This window comes from Hydra vulgaris, chromosome 01, assembly GCF_038396675.1.
Source record: "Hydra vulgaris chromosome 01, alternate assembly HydraT2T_AEP".
NCBI classification, from domain to species: Eukaryota; Metazoa; Cnidaria; class Hydrozoa; order Anthoathecata; family Hydridae; genus Hydra; species Hydra vulgaris.
The window spans coordinates 45429507-45452500 of NC_088920.1; the positions used below are offsets into that span (position 1 = coordinate 45429507).

Here is a 22994-nt window from a genome sequence, read left to right on the forward strand (position 1 = left end):
TTGTTTCGTTTTTAACTTGTGCCCAAAAAAAAATCTGGCAACCCTGCTCAGAGCCGGTAAACAATAATGAACAATATTTAAAAATACTTTTATGTTATCAAAAACAGTTAGAATTACATTGAAACTTAGAAAATGATATTTATTTAAAGTTGAAGTAATATAATACCCACGATAAAACCGACAAATAAACGTCCACCAAAACCAATAATAAACGATAAAAATAATAAACAAACATATTTTCGTCCACCAAAGCAAAATAAGATATGTAAAAATATCATCAGTTATAAATAAGATGCAATATTTAATTTTTTCAAGTATATTTTTGCGATGCCCCTTCAAGCGCAAGGCCGTCGACCACTGATACAGTTTGATGTTGTTTATGTATTTTTAAATGCTTCCAATTTCAATTCCCTAGACTGGAATATTTTCACGTTTGGTTCAGTCTTCACTAAAATATGCAGTTAAATAACCATGGATTATAACTTAATTGGTCAGAAGTTGAATATTTTAATGTGTTAATATGTTGAAATAGGAGTTATATTTTTTGTTCATGGAAGACTATATGTATTTTTACACATTTTTGATTCTCAAAAAGTCTTAAAACCTAAAATAATGAATTAACTTTAAAATATCTAAATATGGAGCTAACACACTAAGGACCGCGTTTTTTTTTTATAAATGAAGTAAAAGTTAAGTATGAGTTTATCTCTGATGTTTCTATGTGACTGTTTGGCTAACTTTCAGAAAACTGGCAGCCATTTTTAAAAAATATTTTTTTATTATTTGATTAAAAACAAACAAACTATTTTTAAGACTTTATTTTAAATGTTAAAATGTAAATGTTATTCAATTTTTTATTTATTTGTCACTTTACATTTAAAAAAAAAAATTTTTAATTTTATAGTTGATAAAATAAAAAAAAATTGATAAAAAGTTGATAAAAAAACATATTTCATAAAAATAGTATTTATTAGTTGGTATAAATATATATAAAACAGTATGAAAAAATATTTACAAATATCTTAACTTGCAACGTGTGACACAGTGTTGTCCGTGTTTAACTGAGAAATAAATTTTTATTATTAGATCGTCATAACTGTTTATATTTGTAATTTTTTTATTTATTTCATAACTGTTTATATTAATTATTATTTTTACTTTTACATTTTTTTTTTTCTATTTTATTTCGTATTCATGAATTTCAATGTGTAAAGTGTAATTATATTTAATGATTGTTTTAAAGCTAACAATTGATTTGTGTTACTGGTAAATAATTGCATATGTATAAAGGCATATTTGTATATAATGTAAAGACAGAATTGTAAATATCAAGAGAATTAGTTTGTATATAAATTATGTTGAATTGTTTTAAGATAGATAAGGCGTTTTACGCTCAACTGAAAAAGTTCTTTTGATGTGATACAACAAGCTATTTCGGCTAAAATATCAAATAAAGTTGATTTAAAGTTAATTCCGGGGTTTAGTGGAAACGATCAACAATCAGTTGGAGAGTGGCTAAAAAAAGTTGAAATGGTATGCAAACTAATTGGTGTAACCGATATGACGAGTGTTGTTCCCCTCCGTCTCACGAATATTGTATTTGCAGTATATCATCAGTTAACAGAAACTGATAAAGAAGATTTTGACCGGATAAAGAGGCGTTGCTAAAAGCATTTGCCGTTGATGCATTTACAGCTTAAGAACATTTCGTGACGAGAAAGTCAAAGCATGGAGAGGCGGTTGATGTTTATTTGGCGGAACTGCGAAGATTATCAACGCTGATTGGTGGACTACCAGACAGAGCAATTGTGTGTTCCTTTGTTTCTGGGCTCCCTGAGGAAGTTCGACGAATGCTAAGATCAAGTTCTCGTATGGCTAATCACTACAATACAAGTACTTGCGTGAACAAGAGCACTTTTGATTGAAGAACGGAACGATGGAACGAATGAAAATTTTGCTGCTGCTGCTGCTGTAACAAAACGACGTGCTGAGCCAAGGTCGCTTGAAGATCAAACTCAACCAATTTGCTATGAATGTAAACTCCCCAATCATTTTGCAAGAGATTGTCATTTACGAAGAAGTAGTAATCAAAACAAGTCAGGTTGAAGACGGGATCCAAGCGATGTTTTGTGTTACTCGTGCCAAGAGAAAGGACACATATCAAGAATGTGTCAAAAAAACGTGGAAAGGGAGAAGATATTTGCGCCAGTTCTCTCCCTAAACAATCAATAATGGCGTTATTTAATATAAGCTTAGATATTAACAGCGTTCTTCGGGATGTGTTGATCGACTCAGGATGTACCTGCTGCATCATTTATAAAAAATGTGCGCCAAAAATTACGAAGAAAGTAGTTAGCGTGGAAACTGCAAATGGACAATAACAACAGTGCGAAGGCGTTAGCCGAACTCAAATTGTCACACCAAATAGAAATGAAGTTTTAGTGGAAGCACTTGTAGTTTACTTCAAACCACTTGGCTACTGTTTTTTGATGGGTATGGGTGGAATAGTGGCTTTTGGTGGAGTATCAATACCTGCAACTCGTGATGCTTGTTTTATGGGAAGAAATGAATCGTGTTTACTTGGACTAAGAAGTGATATACCTAAAGATATCAGTGATTTGAATATAACAGCTCGGGATTTCACAGCTTCGTTTGAGAAACAAAATCGAGAATGGACAATTACGCGGAATTGGAATAATAATACTCATCCTTGTGAATAAGATTGTGAATACACAGTCCCTGTTGGCATAAAAAACGATTACGAAAAAGAAATTGAAGGGTGGATTGAGAAAAAATGGCTGCAAAAGTACAATTTGAAGAAACACGGTCCAATAAAGGGTTTGGTATTTCTCATGGTAGCGGTGCAGCGAAACAAAAGAAAAGTACAACCTGTACTGGACTTCAGGGAGCTGAACACGATTATTGAAGCATTCACTGCGAACACAGATGCGTGTGCTAATAAACTTCGAGACTGGAGACGGTTTGGAGAAAATGTTTCAATAATTGATTTATCTTCAGCTTACATGCAACTAAAAATCGATGAGAAACTCAGGGCTTACCAAGCTGTTGTGTTCCGTGGACAAAGATTTTGTTTAACTCGTTGGGATTCGGACTAAACGTTGCGCCAGTCATAATGAAAGTGGTATTGGATAAAGTGCTATCTCAAGACGAAACAATCTGGAAAGGAACGTCATCATACATTTATGATATTTTTGTTAATAAAGACATAATACCTGTTCGTCGCGTACTTGATCATTTGGAAACCTATGGACTCTATAGAGTTCTTGGTTTACGAGTCGGAATGGAAAACAAAAAGTTGTGTTGGAAAAGAGATAACAATTTTGGTGAAATTCCGAATATAATCGAAGACGTATGTTGGTGTAGAAAAGATGACACAACACAAATAAAAATGTCCAAACTTGATGCAGTAATTAAAGGACTAAATATGGTCTAAACTGGAAAGTGGAAGTTTTGCACATCTGCACCGATTCGAAAGCGGTATTCCATTGGGTTACCGATTCACTCACAGGAAAATCTCGATTGAGGACAAAAGCATAAAACGAAATGCTGATAAGAAGACTCCAGAATATTGCAATTATAGTGGATTAATACCAACTCAAAGTGGATATTAAGCTAATTGCTTCGGAAGTTAACTTGATTGATCCTTACTAGAGTGCCCAATAGTTGGTTAAAATTGGTTGATAAACCCTCTGAAATGGCAGAAAGTGGCATTATTAGTACTTCGCTATCTTCCAAAGAAATCGAGCACGTTCATAGACCTACAGGACATTATGGCGTGAAGAAAACATTGTAGATTGTTCGTAAAATCGACCTGTTAGTGAGCAAGGAAGAAGAAAAACAAGTTTTGAGAAATTCATAGCCTGTCAATCAATTGATCCAAGTCCAATAAAATGGCCGAAAGGGGAAATAGAAGTAGAGAGAGCGTGGCAACGACTTGGCATGGACATAATTCATTATGAGGGGCAGCACTATCTTTTTTTAATTAACTGTGGACCTACACGGTATGCAATATGGCGATATCTTAAAGATCAAACCAGTATATGTGTTATTAAAGAATTAAACGCGATATTTTTCAAACCAGGAGGTCCGGATGAAATACTGACGGACAATGATACTGCAGTTTGTGAATAACTGAAACGTTAAACTTCAATTCGGGTGCGCTTATGTACCTTCTGGGAATTGCAGAACGACATCACCGAACTGTCAAAAGAACGGCAAAGAGAGTTCCGTGCAGCATACTGGAGGCAGTTTATTGGTATGACGTCAGTCCAAGATAGTTTTAAGTCTTCTATTGCACCTTAAAATAAGTTATATCGATACAAACTTAGAGTAAGAGGAATTATTAACAATAGGAATGCACGTGATTCTTTTAAGAAGATAACCAACGAATTCAAACTTGGCGATAAAGTATGGGTCAAACCCCCGGATAACAGATGCGACTCTCAATTTAAGATTGGAATAATTACAGGGATAATCTCGGAGCAAAAGGTAGAAGTTGACAAAATTTGTCGACATGTATGAGACCCAAAACAAGTAAGAGTTGACAGCAATTCGAATGAAGATCTTGGACAAGTAAGAGGTGACAAATAACTATACGTTGTGCTGCCTGGAGAAAAAACAAACAAGACACCAGTGTTACGAAGAAGCACGCCGGAAAGGAGGGCTCCTGAGCGTTTTAGTCCTTGAGAAGAGATGGTCGTTATGACCAAGGGGAAGTGTAAAGTGTAATTAAATTTAATGATTGTTTTAAAGCTAACGATTGACTTGCGTTACTTGTAAATAATTCCATATGTATATAGACGTATTTGTATATAATATAAAGACATAATTGTAAAGTTCTTTTTGATGTGATACAACACAAAGTTATGCTCATTAAATTTTAAAATTGTCTGGATTTTATTCTGCATTTTTTTTTGTATACTTGTATTGTAACTTCATTAAATATTTTTATGACGGATAAACTTTTTACTTGGTTACATATTATTAACTTATTATTAAGTTATCATTAAGTTGATAAACAAGTTTATTATTGGTTACAGCAGTTTTATTATTGAAAGACCTCCAGGAATGTAAAGACTGGTACTACTGTAAATAAAATGTATAAACAGCTACAAAAAAGTATTTTAAGAATTATAATTAATAAATTCAAATGACCATTCAAATATGTTACATTATATAAGTAGTGAGCTGAAGTGTTCACAAATTTTCTATTTTTACTGATTAAAATGTTTTATATTCATAACTTTTCATACAATGTTAGTGTATATCTTAAACAACTATGTTTCTCTCATTTATATTCATTAATATACATTTATATGTTGTCATTTGCATGTTCAAAAACAAAAACAATTTGTAGTTTGTTTTTCAAAGTTGAAAAACACCTGATACATGGTATCAGATATACTTTGTATGAGGTTATAGTAATCTGATACAAGATATCAGATTATTAAAAACTTGATGTTTGTGTTAAGGTTATCTAAGTAAAGCCATGATCCAAGCAGGGATGCGGAGACCCAAAAGAACTCTGGATTTGTATGTCACAAAATGATTACTTCAAGTATTGTGAATTTCAAAATAGGTATCACAGATGTAATGACTTGCAAGGCTGCTCAGTTTTATGGCTTTTTATTAAAAAGTTTGTGCTGGAAAACATCAAAAAAAAATGTACAAGCAACAAATTTTTTGGTTTCGTTTTATTTCTGAAAATCCTTTTGCATTTTGATTATATCTCAATTTCAGAAATTGTATTTGTTCAAATTAATCAATATATTTTTTTAGACTTGGATTTTATTTATATCATTTCAAGATATTTTCATATAACCTTCGTAAAAAAGATAAGATATTCAAAATATGAAAATAATTTATTTCTATTTTTATAAATATTACCTGTTATAAAAATATCAATCAGATGACACCTTTTTTAATGTTATGATTTTTTTTTTTTTTTAAATAAATTAAGGTGTAGATGTATATTGTAGTTCTATTGATTTAAGGTTATTATATTGGTTTAAGAATAAATTATTCTATTGGTTTAAGATTAAGTTAAGGTTAGCTATTTAATCCACGACATATCTAAAGCTAGGCTGTTCAACTATGTAAATTACAGTGTGTGTAGATTTATGAAATAGAATTTACAAATAGAATGAAAATAGAACATGTATGATAAATTAATAGGACAGTAGTAATTTTTTATTTTTGTTTTTTAGGTATTGTCAGGCTGTACTTGACGACTTACCTTCCTGCAACGAAATCAAAAGAACCATTAACTACAAACCAATTTAAAATAACTTTTATAGCAGCATTTTCTTAGAAGAATTTTCCCTTTATTTTATTTACTAATTAGATAACTTATATTTCATAATTTCTTTAAATTATTGTTGGAGATGTTCAATTTTGGTGTTTCACAAAATTTTAAGTTTAAAAAATTATTTTACCTATAGATCTTTAGTTTTTTAATAATTAATTTTTATTCAGAAGTACAATTATAAGTGGAGTGTCCAATTTTCGTAATATTTTTTCTGCAAATATTAAATTGGTATTATGTTATCAATGTGAAAGTATAATCTCAATATATAATTTAAAAAATGGTAGGATGAAGTACATAAACATACGCTTTGTTTTCTTTTAACTAAAATTCAAGCTTAGCGCAAAATATCTGTACCGATAGAAACCAGTCGCAAAAACTATTGATATTGATTGGTCTATTAAAATTTTACTATTATTCATACATGGTTTCCACTTACTATGATAGTACGTGTGATAACACGCGCAAACTGAGAATCGGGAGTTTTTTGAACAAAAATGAACGCCGTGGTATGTCCAAATTTTGTGTTTTTTCTGTCTATTTTTAATAAATATTCAACAATCAATGGAGTATGCGTCCAATAAATCTACTCTTTAAAACGATGCAACTTTTTAAAATGTTTGAAAAATTAATCGGACATTCTGGTAGAACGCCTTTAAATACTAAATTTAAAAGTTGATTTTCTCGGAAACACAAAAAGTAGACATAGGGCCTCTTGGTTCTCGGCTAAAGAAACACAGTTGCCTCGGCCACTAGTAAAAAAGGAGTAGATAATTGAGTTTAAATATTTACCAAAAAAACTAAACCGCACCAAAACAACGCCAAAAAAATTCAATTATTCCCATAAAATATTTATATGCAGTTAAAAAAAGTCACACAATCAAATAAAAAAATGCGCCAAAAAATAGTTATTGTTTTGAGTTAATAAATATTAAAAATAAGAAAATGAAAGAAAAAAAAAAGTTGAATGTGGTTTAAAATACTTGAGGTAAAAACTCAAAATTATTTATAACAGACAATAAATTATTTATGTTCACAATTGAATAATGGGGTAAGCATAGATGATATAAAATGTTAGAAACAAATTATTCGTCAGAATTTCAGTCTGATCTTCTTTTATAGGGAGTTATAATCTTTGGCTTTGAACAACTTTTTGATAGTAAGTCAAACTTAAACTTGTTTATAGAAAAAGTAATTGTAAAAAAGATATCTATTACTTTATTAAACATGTTACCTTATTAAACATGTTTTTACTTTATTTAACATGTCGATATTAAGTACTAAATAAAGTATTTTTTAATTCTAAAAAAATCTAACCAAGATTAAGTCTTTTTTAATCTAAATTTATTGCTTAATGATTTTATTTAATTTTAGTTAATTGCTCACAAAAAAAGCGCTTTTAGCCACATAGCTACCATTTTAAAACCGGGTATTGCTCGTACGTTTGATATCTATAAATTGACCATTTTTTAGACGAAATTTTTTTTAAATTATATAATATTAATTTTTTAGTTTTTTATTGTTGTTTAGTTGAGACAAGCCCTTGGGGTTTATCTAAAGCAACCACTATTGAAAAACTGAAAAAATGAAGCCTAAGTTTTATTACGAATTTATCAGTACTAATATATACCTATTACATAACCCTCTGTTTTTATAACTTATAATAAAAATTAACCCTCTGACCAAAACAAAATTCTACGAAGCCAAATTATGCAATAAGAGATATGCTATAAGTAAGTATATGCAAAATATGCTATAAGAGAATTCCTTTGCTTTTTAAAATATTATCGACTTATTGTCTTTGTTTTTTGCTCCAAATCATTTTTATGAAGACTACTTGTATGCATCTTTAGAATTTCATTTTAAAAGAAATCGAACATGTGATTAAAACGACGCTGGGACCGAGTTCAATTTTTTTCTGCACATTTTTTTCAAAGTACTCAACGATACACTGAAATTTTTGTTGCTAAGTACATCTTATGACAGTTGGTCAACTCAAAGGTTTAAAAAGTAAATAAATCATAGCTTTTGCAGCATTTTACATTATTTAATAATAAAAAAAAAATTTTAAAATATTAATCAGGTTATTGAGTACATTAAAGACTTTAAATTAATTATAAATTTTGCAATATTATTGCTAAAAGTATAATCAATTTGAAATAGCTTTTACATTCAATGGCATTAATAAAATACAATACTTCTTAAGATATTCTAAGTTTAGCTTGACAAAATTTGAATAAATTTAAAAGTTTTATACCGATACCTCTTTTTCATTCAAGGAAAATATGTCAAAGTTTTGGTGTTGTTATGGCAACAGCTATTGAGACTGTAAAAAAGAATAAAACGGGAATTAAAAATGCATGAAAGCAATCAGTTTCACACAGAGCACTTTGAAAAAAAAGAAGTGCAGACTTCTTTTTTTTCAAACAAATTTAAACCCAGTCCAAATGCCGTTGAAGTCACTTGAATCTATAAAATGTATGACTTCTGTTCAAATGGAGTATGAGTTGGTAACTCATATCAGACTGAATTTAGAAGTTCTTTGTCAATAAGTCGAATATAAAAAGAGTTTATTCAGTGTTAATGTGATTTTCAACACAACGTGCAAGCTTTCAAGTTAATGCATTACATTTCTTTGCCACTGTCAATTGCATTTCAATTCTTTATTTAAACTCTTAAACCTGCTAATTCTAGCTAAATAGAAATAAAGCAACGTGTATATTTTAATATAAGTAAAAATGAAGATACAATATGCAGCACAGATTATGATGATTTTTAGATGAGTAGTTTTTAGGAAATAGCCCAAGCATCACCATATAATAAATAGTTGATTAAAAACAAATATATAAAAATATACAAATATAAAAAAATACTAACTTTCTATAAAAAGGAAAAAACTTGTTTATTAAATTCCGTTATAATTCCCTAAAATAGGTGTAACCTAGCTATTATAATGCCTATAACAAATTTGAGCTTAGTAAAATAGAAGCTAAATTAAATGATTTTTTATGGGGAAGAAAGATCTGCCGATTAAATAGAGATATGCCTCGTGAGATGAAAATAGGTGGAGTAGAAGTGAGATGAAAACAAGTGGAATAGAAGTGAGATGAAAACAAGTGGAATAGAAGTGAGATAAAAACAAGTGGAATAGAAGTGAGATGAAAACAAGTGGAATAGAAGTGAGATGAAAACAAGTGGAATAGAAGTGAGATGAAAATAGAAATTATAAACCTTACTAATAAACTAAAAGCAGTTCTAACATCTTCAAATTTCTTCAAATTTTTTTAAATTTCTTCAATAAACATGTTAAAAAACCACAACAAAAATTGAAACCAAAAGAAATTTATTTAAAAAAATGAAATTTTAGATGCTGACATTACAAGAACGTTTCAGCCTGATTTCTTAAGCCACAGAACTTGAGATAAAAATGGTAAGATCTAATTAGTTTCTTCCCATTGAATGGAAAAAAAAAAAGATAGACAAAGTTATAATTAAGAAAACTTGATCTCAAAAAACGATAAATATTACTATCTAAATACCCAAACTTTATATGCAATGTATAACAAATCCAAATGTACTCCTGTACCAAAGTATTATGAGTGGGTTTTAAATTTTAAAAACAAGGAACACCCGCATCGCAATTCTTTTAAGTTTTTATTGTTTGATTACAGCGCTATAGCAAGATAAAGTTTTTAGAGACTTGTTATTTGGAAAACTTATTTTAGAAATATATTTTCATATATATTTCAATGGTAAGGAAACCTTTACTAAAAAAATAAGACTTTCACAAAAGTTTGAAAACAGAGTTGAACTTTTCTTTAAGAAATAAATGGAAATATTTAAATTTTTAAAATTACATTACAAACATTTAATATACGATCTCTCAATGATTCTTTGTGAAATCTTTTTAAAATTATGACGTGTATACTCAATATACACGTATAATTTTAAAAAGATTTCTCAAGGAATCGTTGAGAGAATAATGAATTAACGAAATATAAAATAACGAAAACGAAAAAGAAAAAACTAAAAAAAAAAATCGAGAAAGAAAAACTATATAAAATAGTGTTTGTTTTTAATTGGTAATTAAGTTAAGATTTACTTTTGTATTAATATTTCTAATTTCAAGAATATAATATTATTTTCTTTACTTTTTAACGTTGTAAGTTTAAAATTATACTATTATAAGGAGACGTTGATAAGGCAAATAGCTAGACGACAGCAATAAACTACAATATATCAATAATTTAAAATAAATTTACATATAAAGCTTGAAGAGATAAGAATAAAATTATAACAAAAGTAAAATAAAAACAATCAAAAGAATTATTTTTAAAAAGTATACAAAAATGTAAACATGTCATTATTGGCCGGTATAGAAAAACAAATTTGAGACAATGTTGACTTACCAATATTGGCCAGTAATATTGTGCAAATATAAGTTTGAAAATATTTATTTTACAATCAAATAAAAAGAACAATATTCAGCAAAGAAAAGCAACAGGCTTCTTTGTTATGATAGTTTCATGATCCCGCGAGGTATCAGTTTAGTTATATTAAAAAGTCTTTGAACTTATTCACGTTTATTACACCAATAGTGTTTTGGGGAAAAGCATTTCATGATCTGACTACTTTGTTTATAAAAAATTGAAGTCTCTCTTCACTAAAGTCTCTCTTCACTAAAATAAATTGAAGTCTCTCTTTACTAAATGAGGAATTTTTCCAGGCGACTAAGAGTCCAAGGCACGAATTTTGTTATATCATAACCTTTTTCAAACTCTACTTTAAACTGTTCAATAAAGCTTCTTCTAATCCTCCGCTGTTTTAGTGCGGAATACCGATGCAGTTTAGACATAATCTCTAAGTAAGTAAATAAGTCTCAGTCAATCGATGTTGACTTTTCTCGAGAATCTTTCATTAGATGAGGTAACCTGGCCTGCACCACAATTTCCAAATGAGACCATAGTCAAATAGAGTATTCACTAAAGATTTTGATCTACTACGAACAGCTTTTTTGAGTTTACCATGCAGTTTGCATTTGATACCCCCCATATCAGCAATTACACTTTCAGGTTATCCGATATCATGAAGCAGAAAAAAAAAAAAGAAACGACCCTAAGGTCTTATTCAATTTTAGAGATTTTATTGCTTGACGCGTGTCTAACCGTGTCAATCATTGAATAGTCTCGAATTGACTTTATTTAATGACGGCCAAAATGAATCATCTTACATTAATCAATATTGAACAGCATATATCAATTTCAAGACTATACGACAGCTTCTTCTAGTTCCGCTTACAGAGAGTCTTTATCTTTGGGCGACTTAATGTAGACTAATATAGCGCAAATATTTTTTGTCCAATATAGAAATTCTAATATTGGAAAAAAAATATTTGCGCTACATTAGTCAATATCGGCCGATATAGGTATATGAAATATAAGCCAATACTGACAAACAATATTGGGTTAATACTGACAATATTAGTATTTCAATAATATTGACATTTTTTTGCCAAGCAATGCAAAATATTTGTTTATTTATTATATTTGCAATAATATTTCATTATTATAATACTTATTTATTATTTGAATATTATTTATTTATTATATAATTTATTTTTATTACCAATACTCCCATTTAGGTATTTTAATCTTGAACAAACAATATTAATGCAATATTATTTGTCAATATTGGCGCAATTCTTATGTCTTGGCGATGATATCCAATAATGTACTAATATTGCTCAGTGACGGATCCAGGGGGGAATTGGTTTGCATCCCCCCCCCCTCTCCCTAATAGAACCTGAAAGTTTTAAAATTTATTAGAAATAAAAGACTTTTTTTTTAAGGAGACGCAAATGTGATACAAAATAAAAAAATATTTCAACATCCCCCACCACCAATAATTACTGGATTCGTCACTGATATTGCTTGCTACCTAGAGGTTCCATATTTTTTTAATTTTTTCCAAACAAATCTTTAAATCCAAAAGGTTACCTGTATCTACCTTCTAAAATTACATACTATTAAACACCATTATGGTATTAATCTTATGGTTAAAAATTGATTACTTTAGCGTTTTTGCTCAATAAATTTTGGATTGAACTGAAACCATTATACGTCATTTTTTTATGCTACCATTTTAAACCAATAAAAACTCTTAAACTGATGAAAAATAAAATTGTAACTTTGTAACAACTTTAAGACAATAGTATAATACTCTTTATTAATAATTTAAAAAATTTTAAAAATTCGATTGTTCCTCTCACCTAAACGTCTTAATTTTTTTTACTATTAGTAGTCCGTAAACGCTTTTATATTTTTAGAGCTCTTGGATACCAAAATTTGGAAGTAATCTTTTTGTGACTTTCAAATCCGCAGTCCTTTTTGGGACTCCACATCTCTGACTTAAAAATTATATTTTTTTATACCATATGGTCAAAGTGCAGTAATAAAATTGTCTTATCCAATAGACACCCATTTTAAAATGATGATTTACACATGTAGATAACTTGTCATTAGACGTCATTTTAAAATCAGTAAAATGAAGATTTACATATGAAGATAACGTTGATTCAAATATGAAGATAGCAGCTTTGAAGCTAATAAAGTAATTCAATTATTTCAAACTTCATTTACCAAGTCAAAAAAATTTAAAAGAGCAATTGATTTACACTGCAGCTGCAATTGTAGTATAGATCAATTTTACTTGAAGATGCGTCTGTACAAAAAAAAGACTGTTTTCAAGCTCTTGAATAAGCTTAACTCAAACAAACTTTATACACGACTTGCAAAAGTTTAAAAAGAGATGAAAGATTTAGAGAAGCAAGTGTTGAACTTTTGAAAAGCAAAAAAAGATGCAATAAAAAGTTAACAGTTGGATCACTTGCGTCAGAAAAATCATTTGTGCTTATCTCAGATGCTAATCTATCCAAAGCAATTAAATAACATTTACGAGGTTCAATTCACGCTCTTCAATTTTATTATTTTCTATACCCAAAATATTATCTTGTAAAAAAAGACTAAAAATAAATGCTATTCTGAAAACATCTAGGTTAGTTACGACTCTGAAGAAGTATAATTTCAAAAATGATCAAGAAATGTCACTTAAGAACCACTGTGCATTTGCATTCACATTTCGAGAAGTATTTGTTTTTCAAAAAGTAAAACAGTGTTATTTTTTATTAAGTTTCATTATGTGTGGGCGACTATACTAGGAATGTTACGAAACTTCAACTTCGGCTTTTTAACATACCTAAGCTGTAACTAAAGAAAAAAAATGGAATATTATATTTAAAGGAGGTTTAAAGGGGTCACCATAAAATACTTAAACAAAAAAGATTGGTACTTTTTGATAAAAAATGTTAATGGTTTTTGCTTCTTATGAATTTCGCTTCTTATGAGACTATATATACTACAGATTTCATATAAAAGTGTTAGTAAAATATTAAAATATCTAAGTCTTCTAATATACTTATCGTATTTGAAATCTTTCTTTTGCTACCTGAACTTTTTACTCTTATTGGTTAATCAATTGCTAAACATATACATATATATATATATATATATATATATATATATATATATATATATATATATATATATATATATATATATATATATATATATATATATATATATATATATATATATATATATATATATATATATATATATATATATATATATATACATTAGTGGGTTGACTTTTTAGTATCTTCAGTTTCCTGTACAAAAATAGATCAGTTTTGGTTTGAAAGTAACTGAAAAAGTCATTGGTTTTTTTTTTTTACTTGTTGAAAAAGATTATCCGCCACAGGGGCGGCTCCAGCATTTTTTGGTCTTTGAGATAACTAACTTCCAAACATGGAGCAAACTCCAAACATTTATTGTTTATACTTATGTCAAATAAGGATGCTTTGCAAAAAATTGTATTGATTGAAGCCTGGGAAAAAAAATTTTTTTTAAAATATATAAAATATAAAATTTCGCACTGAAATGTTTTACTACGAAATTTATCGATGCATATATGTCTAGTTAAAAAAAGACATTTTAACAACTTGTTACTCTTACGTTTGGGGCAGAGGAGGCAAAAAAATGTGGGACTTTTTTGTTCCCAGGCTCCAGTTATTGCAATTTTTTGCAAAGCATTCTTATTTGACATAAGTATAAACATACAAATGTTTAAAGTTTGCTTCAGGTCTGGAAGTTAATTATCTCAAAGACAAAAAATGCTGGATCTATCCCTGACCCACCATGACCCTTAATTATACGCTGGGCCCCATATATCAGTGATTTTTTCTTCAAAAGTATACTAACTTAGATCTCAAAACCAGTTTTATAGTGATTTTCAAATTCATAATATTTTCTATTAAAATCTTTTTGAAAAAATAATGCTACCAAATGTCATAAAAAACGACATTTTCAATTTTTTTTGTAAAAAAAATTTAAGCTACTTATTTTTATTTAAAATTATTACCATTTCTGAATATTATTATTATTATTATTATTATTTTTATTATATATATATATATATATATATATATATATATATATATATATATATATATATATATATATATATATATATATATATATATATACACACATATATATATACATAAATTAGTAAAAACACACATCTAAGTTTCTTCTAAACAAATTTAGATAAGTGTTTTTAATAATTTATTATTGCTCTGTTCTTTAAACTTTTAAACTGTTCTTTTAACTTAGTTATACATACATACATACATACATACATACATACATACATACATACATACATACATACATACATACATACATGCATACATACATACATACATATTAGATTAGGAGCTTCAAGGCCAAGGCCTACGCAAACATTTTTAAGACCAAATACTTCAATTATTGCCTTACATTAAGGCCAATTATTAACAAAACTGTAAGTGGCAAGTGCTGTGACAATAAAACCACATTTTGTAAAAATAGATCAAGGTTATGCGCAAAACTCTATGAAATCATTAAGAAAATATGTATTTTTTTTAAGGCTACGGCCAAAATTTTCAAGACCAAGGTCAACAGTTTCAAGGCCAAGGTTAAGGCCTAAATTTTTGGCCTTGAGGCCAGGCCAAGGTTAAGACCAGGCCAAGGCCATGGTCAAGGGCTAACAACTCTGTATGTATATATATATATATATATATATATATATATACATATACATATATATATATATACACACATACACACACACACACATACACACACAGAACCATGACTAGACTCCCCCAGACACCACTATTAGGGGGGGGGGGGGGGCACAGCAAATTTAGGGGGTCTATTTGCAAATTTGAGGCCCTTTTGCAAATGTATGGAACTTTTATATATATATATATATATATATATATATATATATATATATATATATATATATATATATATATATATATATATATATATATATATATGTATATATATATATATATATATATATATATATATATATATATATATATATATATATATATGTATGTATGTATGTATGTATGTATGTATGTATGTATGTATGTATGTATGTATGTATGTATGTATATATGCGCGTATGTATGAAACAAACACCTATCTCATAAATGGGCAATTTCATGACTTGCGCAGAAATATATGAAATATATATATATAAAAAGTTACAAATACAAATTTAGGATATAAATATAAAGACAGGAAAATGACATACAAATGCTATAAAATGCTGTAAAAATTAAACTAAAGATGTTTGCAATTGACCTTTTTTATTTTAAATTATCTAGAAATATATGTTTTTTAAATAAAAATAACATTATTGTTAATATAAATATTAGAAAATAATTTCACTACTGTGTTGCTATTCAGTAATTCATCTTACAACTGAAATAAAAGAACATATGTAAACAAATATACATATATAATCTGACACAAAGAGTTAAGAATAAATCCACATGCAGTAACTGATAAGATAGAAACATATAAATCTATATAAAACTAACGTATTGTATAGACACTCTTAAATGCGTGCATTTAATGAGTGACTGGTTTTGACATCCAATATTGAAAATTATGTTGCACTTGAAGTCATACTTTAAAAGAAACTCAATCATGATGGCGTTTTAAAGATTGGAATTTTTGGTGTTATTTCCTAAAATTTTAAATAAATTAAAGCACATTCTTTTCATTTTAGATTTCATTCTCATCAAATTCTTAATCAGTATAAAATTTTTATCATAATTGATCATGAAAATAACCAAGTATAAAAGTAATACTGTCTAAAACAATTTTAAATCCTTAACTATTTATTTAAAAACAATTAAAAATTGTGCAGAAAGTTATTTAAATAATTTAAATCAAAACTTTGTTTTATAGAATTTAAATAATAAAAAAATAAAATTGCTAACAATTTCAAATTTTTGAATAATATTTTAATGATATAGTATATCATAAAAATATTATTTTTTTATTACCATTACATTTAAAATATTAAATTTCATCTTAATCAGTTAAATTGATAGCTAGTCAAGCAAATTCAAACAATATGATTATCATATTTATATCGTAATCAATTTTCTTATTAAATTTTATAAGTTCTTTTTTCACAAATATTTTGAAAAAAATAACTGATAGTACAAAAATACTATATTTTTCTATGATATAATCCATACAAAAATAATTCTTAAATTCATTATTGCTGTTCATCCAAAACTGATTTCTCAGCTTTACTTAAGCTTCTAGTTTCTTGCTCGTTTTAATTATTACAAACAACACAATAAAAGCTGCTATTGCTAACAATACTGGCAATGCAATTGTTAAAACTTTTTGGTGCCCTTGACGAAATGCCTCTTTTCTTTCTCTTTTCATTTTAGAATTTTCTTTAGTCGCTTTTCCCTTTAATTGCCTCATTTATAAATATTTATTTTCTATATTTATTAAAATATTTTTACAACTAAGCTAAAATAGAATTTAAAAAAATTTTAAACACTTTTATCATAGTAACTTTTCAGCTGTGAGATCTTTAAAAAACATTTGAAATCTTTAGAACGGTTTTGTCTCGAGAGTTTTTCAAACTAAAGTTCTTAAATCAAGAAGCTGCACAAGTTCAGCTATTAAATAGTTCCGCAAAAACTTTGATCTATGATTATGATTATGGAAGTGAAACGTTAATTTTAACGTTTAAAAACATTTTTATAATTTATTCCGCAAATTACACACGTTTCAGGTTCTGCAACGTTGCGCAAAGCCTTAAGAATAAAAATCAAGCTTTTTAGATCAAAGCCATTTGATTTAAAAATGAGAAAAAACAAACACGTTAATTTTGAGCAATTTTTTAACCAATGTTTTGATTCCTATTCATACCATTTTAAATAGTGAATTGAGTTTTAATTTAAGAGTTCAAATGACGAAAACGTTATGAAACTTTTTTCATTGCAGTAAAGTTTTTTTTACTGTTATTAACATTTTTATCGCAATCACCGAAGTATAACACAGAACAGAAAAAAGTTATTTAAAAAAAAAAAAAAAAAAGAATAGATACGTGTTTAGATAAAATGCATATATAAATAATTAAAAATATAATCATAACAAAGATTTTGATTTTATATAAAGTTAAGGAGTTGAATTATATAATTGAAGCTAAAAATTGTAAATATGTTCTGACTTAGCATCAAACATAAATCATAAAAATAAAATATCCCGACGGAATACACAACTTCGATACTAACTTTAAAGTCAAATTATGATACTGAGATTTTTTTTTCAGCGACAACGTACACTATTAGTTAAAAAGTATAAAACAGAAAATTATTTAAAAAAAAAAACAATAAAACTATAATAAGTTATTCCTTTTTTAGCAAACAGGACAAAATAAAAACTGCAAAAAGTTAGAAATACATTTCCATTAACAACTGTTAAATATCAGAAAACAGATTGCCGTGAAATGCTCTAAAAAGTTATCTCTGGTCAAATAATTAAATATAGTAGCAAAACACTTTGAAGATGCAAAACAGTTTGGTATGCAAAACAGTTTGAGATGCAAAATAGTTTAAGATGCAAAACAGTTTGAGATGCAAAACAGTTTGAGATCCAAAACAGTTTAAGATGCAAACAACATGGGGAAGGGGAGGGAAATACACTTGTATCAATAAAAAGAAAAAACAAATGTATTAAGTAAGGTTACCAATAGGAAAACGCAATGAAAATTTTAATTTTAATTAGTTTAGGGACAACGGTAATTTTAATATTATTCTGTTTATTTTACTAAACGTTTTACAATTTTAAATTCAAAGAAAAGGAACACTAATACATAATAAACTGAGATCTAATGAAAAACATGAATAGGGGTTCTCTTTTTCTTTGTACTCATTTATTTTCTGAGCTTCCTAAATCTCACTAACAAACTTTGCACATGAAGTTAACTTACAAGATTAAAACTTTTTAAAAATAGTTGAACCTTAATTCAAGAAGATAAGTACAACACAAGGTATATTTCTGCGGAGCAAAGCATTAAAACGTCATTAATGACGTTTATAATATATCGGAGTTATATGACGATATAATTATATCGGAGAAGATGTGTGAAAAGTTGTTCACTGCAACTTATTGCAATTTTTACAATTGCAACTCTTCTTAAATGTAAACTAGTCACATAAAAAATAGTGCTATGGTAACTGGTGTAAATGTACCGAGTGGTTCAGAAATTATTATTGTAAAAGAGAAAACCTTTGTAATTGCAAACATCAGACATTTAAAAAGACTAAAGTTGATACAATGGCTGATAGATAAATACACTTGTAGAAAAACCTAAATAAATCTACTTGGTTTTAATTGGAAAAAGCATATATTCGTTTTTTAATGTTCATTCTAGAAGAAAATAGTGCTAAAACCCTTTAGCGCAGTTAAAATGCGGTTTTGCATTTAATCGAGTTTGCCCATAGGCAAGTTACGCTTAAGCCAGTTTTTTAAATATAATCGATGTGCAAACGGATTTGCACAGCTTACATTTGCTTATGAGTATGATGATGCTTTATAAAACGATTTATGTGTTTTTCTTTTTTGTCATTTTACATAATTATGTTGCATAATCTAATAGTCATGTTACATAATAATACACATTAATTTGTCTTAAATTAAATTAAAAATAATCCAACATCTTATAAAATGAAATAATAACACTTTTATTATTCTCTAATCGACAAATGAATAATAAATGGGGTTGCTACCATTAACAAATCTCGCTACCATTCGCATGACTTGCTGCTACAGCTTATTCAATTGAGATTGTAGGATGGTCAATTAAGTTAAGTCAATAAAAAAACATATATATATATATATATATATATATATATATATATATATATATATATATATATATATATATATATATATATATATATATATATATATATATATATATATATATATATATATATATATATATATTTATATATCTTTTCAAATTGTTTGAATTGTTTTTTTCTGAACTGGATCATGAGAGTGTACCAATTTTTTTTATAATTTGAAAATATTTTTAATAAATGCTTTATTTTAAATAAGGTAAACGAATTTTTCAAAGTTATCAATTTTTGAAAAATAACCTAGTAATAATTTAAAAAGGTTTTCTCATTAAAAATTAAATTAAAAGTACTCAAAAATGTGGGTTTGTTTCAAAATAGTTTCAAAATATTTTAAGATTTTTTAAAAATTCTTAAAAAAAGAATTTCTACTCTGTATAATTTTTAAAATATGAACAAAAAGCGATGAAGGCTTAACAAGCGCTTGACAGTAAATTATTTATTTTTCGACGTTTTTTTATCACAAAAAACAACATACGATCGTTTTTATCATTTTGAATGAAAGAAGATAAGTGATCAATTGACAGGTCTCAGAATCGTGCTGTTATTTCTATTGTTTAAAGTGTCAATACAGTTCTAAAGATTTCAGACCATTGCCACTTAGTACAAGTAGTAGCAAAAAACGTGTTCGTACGCAAGTAACTTTCAGTATCGTAGTATATTTTTTTGTAAAAATGGTAGTGTTGGAAAAACTTTTCGTGTTTGGACTACTTACCGCACTTGCATGCTGTGTTCCAATGGGATTGAACAAACGTAATTACATTTCTTTGCTTGCTCGCGTAATTACTTTTATTAAATAACTTAATTTGCTCAATTTTGATTGTTTCTTTTTATGAAACATTACGTTTTTATACTATATAAAATAAAAGTTTTATATAGGCTAAAGGCTATAAGCTAAATTATTTATCTTTCGGCAAATTAAGGACTTTAGCCCTCAATAAATTATGCGTCTCAAGGTAATTTACATTTTTTTAAAGAGCCATAATATGTACAGTTGAAAATAGCAACAGTACTTATTTAAAAAAAACAAAAACTAAGAATTAGTACTTTTTTGAACAAAATGGAAAGAAAACAGTTAGCTTGTTAAAGTTTAACACATAAGAAGTTGAGCAATATTATTAATTTACCATTGCGTATGCGTGATATTTATAGTTAAACAAATTGTGATATTTATAGTTACGAAAAGTTTTATCGTCATCTATAATACATCCTCTATATTTCTTTGCGTGCCTTTTGTGCTACACACACACGCACACACACACACACACACACACACACACACACACACACACACACACACACGCACACACACAACTTTGCTATTTCGCTTTAGTGGTTATTTAATATTATTTACAAAGAAAGTTTACAAACAAGTAAATTAAATTATATAAATTATTTTATATGTTATTGTAAATTTAAAATAAGTTGTTTATTCATTTTTTAGCGCGAGAAAAATTCCAACCGCAACCAGCTACTAAAGGTCCGTGTGCTAAAGAACTTTTTATATCGGACACAGAAAAAGAATTTCCAGACGAAAATTGCGAGGGTCTTGCAGAAAGCGAAGAAGAAGACCCTCTAGAGGAATATAAGTTTAGAGAAAATATCGAGAAAATGGCAAATCAAGAAGAATTCGAACCAACAGAAGTAAAAAATTTAAAACTTTTTTTTTTTACTTTATATATCTGTGTGTTTATAAATTCTTTAGCATCTTTAACAACAGCAATTTTCCACTAGCCATCTCTTGAAGAAAAAACACCTTCAACTGAAGAACCAGTACAAATTGAAATTGAAGAATTTACTAAGGAAGAAACTAACGAAGAAAACAAAGAGCCGGAAAAAAATATTGCTACCGAAAAAGATGATGAACAAGATTCATCAATAAGTGAAGAAATTAACGATGAAAACGAGAGACAGCGCAAAAATAAAGAAGAAAAACTTCGTATGTCTTGATAATTTTTTTAGTTATATAACATACTTCATATAATATACTATTTTATTGTTTCTAAATAATAATCCGTTTTACAACTATAACATGAATACTAATGATTTTTAATCCTAAACATTTTTATAATTTGCATGAAGCTAAATTTTTTCGTCTTTTTAAAATTAAAAATATTGTTTTGTTTTTTAAATAAAGTCTAATAATTTCCTTCATATATATTTCCTTTATATATTTATTACAAGTTCCGAGTAACTAATTATAAATGCATAATATTATTTTATGCATTAAAAAATACAAGATACTTATGTAAATTGTTTCCTTTTTAGTCTATTTATGATTAACTGAATGTTTTTTTTTATACATAGAAGAGAAACAAATCCATACTCCAGAATACATGGAAACTTTGGCAAAGGCAAACAATGAGGAGAGTAATAATGCTGAGATAAAGACTGTTCTCATTGGTAACGAAGAAGTTGATGTTAAAGAATTACAAGCCAAAGAGAATGAAGCCAAAAATAGTGAAGACATTCCTATCAAAGAATACAATCATAAAGAAGCCCTAGACACTCCAGCAGAAACAGAAGTTACGGTCAAAACAATAAAAACAGAAGAAAATCCAGTTGAAAAAGAAGAACATAGTGAAGAAAAACCAATTGTTGAAGAAAAAAATTTAGAAGAAAAACCAGTTGAAAAAGTAGAACATAGTGAAGAAGAACCAATTGTTGAAGAAAAACCAATTGAAAAAGAAGAACATGGTGAAGATGAACCAGTTGTTGAAGAAAAAAGTTCAGAAGAAAAACCAATTGAAAAACAAGAACATAATGAAGAAAAAGCAGCTAATGAAGAAAAAAGTTCAGAAAAAAAACCAATTGAAAAAGAAGAACATAGTGAAGAAGAATCAATTGTTGAAGAGAAACCAATTGAAAAAGAAAAACATAGTGAAGAAGAACCAATTGTTGAAGAAAAAAATTCAGAAGAAAAACCAGTTGAAAAAGAAGAACATAGTGAAGAAGAACCAGATGGTGAAGCAGAAAATATAGAAGAAAAACCAATTGAAGGAAAAGAACATAGTGAAGAAAAACTAGTTGCTGAAGAAAAAAGTATAGAAAAAAATCCGATTGGTGAAATTGAAAATAAAGAAGACAAATCTATTGTTAAAGAAGATAACTTAGAAGAAAAGCCAACCACTCAAGCAGAGCATAATAAAGAAAAACCAGTTCAAGAAGCTAATAGTGAAGAAAAGCCAGATGTTGAAGAAGAAAACAATAAAGAAAAACAAGTCGACGAAGGCGAATATAAAGAAGAAAAGTAAGAGACACAAAAGTAGAACACTCAATCTTTAATTTAATCAATAAGTGACTAAAAATTAGAAG

The 22994-nt window shown here is 27.7% G+C and overlaps 1 protein-coding gene and 1 long non-coding RNA gene across 3 annotated transcripts in view; both read left to right on the forward strand.

Annotated features, from left to right (window-relative positions):
- Nucleotides 1-272: 272 nt before the first annotated feature.
- LOC136075373 (uncharacterized) lies at nucleotides 273-6352 on the forward strand. Its single transcript, XR_010635876.1, has 2 exons — nucleotides 273-490; nucleotides 6228-6352. It is a non-coding gene; the product is annotated as an uncharacterized LOC136075373 (long non-coding RNA).
- A 1011-nt stretch (nucleotides 6353-7363) lies between these two features.
- The window catches only part of LOC100197965 (probable serine/threonine-protein kinase kinX), a 15695-nt gene continuing 64 nt past the window's right edge, over nucleotides 7364-22994 (forward strand). Inside the window, exons 1-4 of one of the 2 annotated variants that reach the window (XM_065788321.1) lie at nucleotides 7364-7484; nucleotides 21124-21323; nucleotides 21414-21618; nucleotides 21987-22994. The exon at nucleotides 21987-22994 is cut by the window's right edge and continues 64 nt beyond it. In XM_065788321.1, coding sequence (XP_065644393.1) covers nucleotides 21291-21323; nucleotides 21414-21618; nucleotides 21987-22933 — 1185 coding nt within the window. In that variant the 5' untranslated portion in view covers nucleotides 7364-7484; nucleotides 21124-21290 and the 3' untranslated portion in view covers nucleotides 22934-22994. Of the gene's footprint in view, nucleotides 7485-19998; nucleotides 20433-21123; nucleotides 21324-21413; nucleotides 21619-21986 lie in introns of those variants that run through there. The other variant, XM_065788320.1, reaches the window with a different exon arrangement.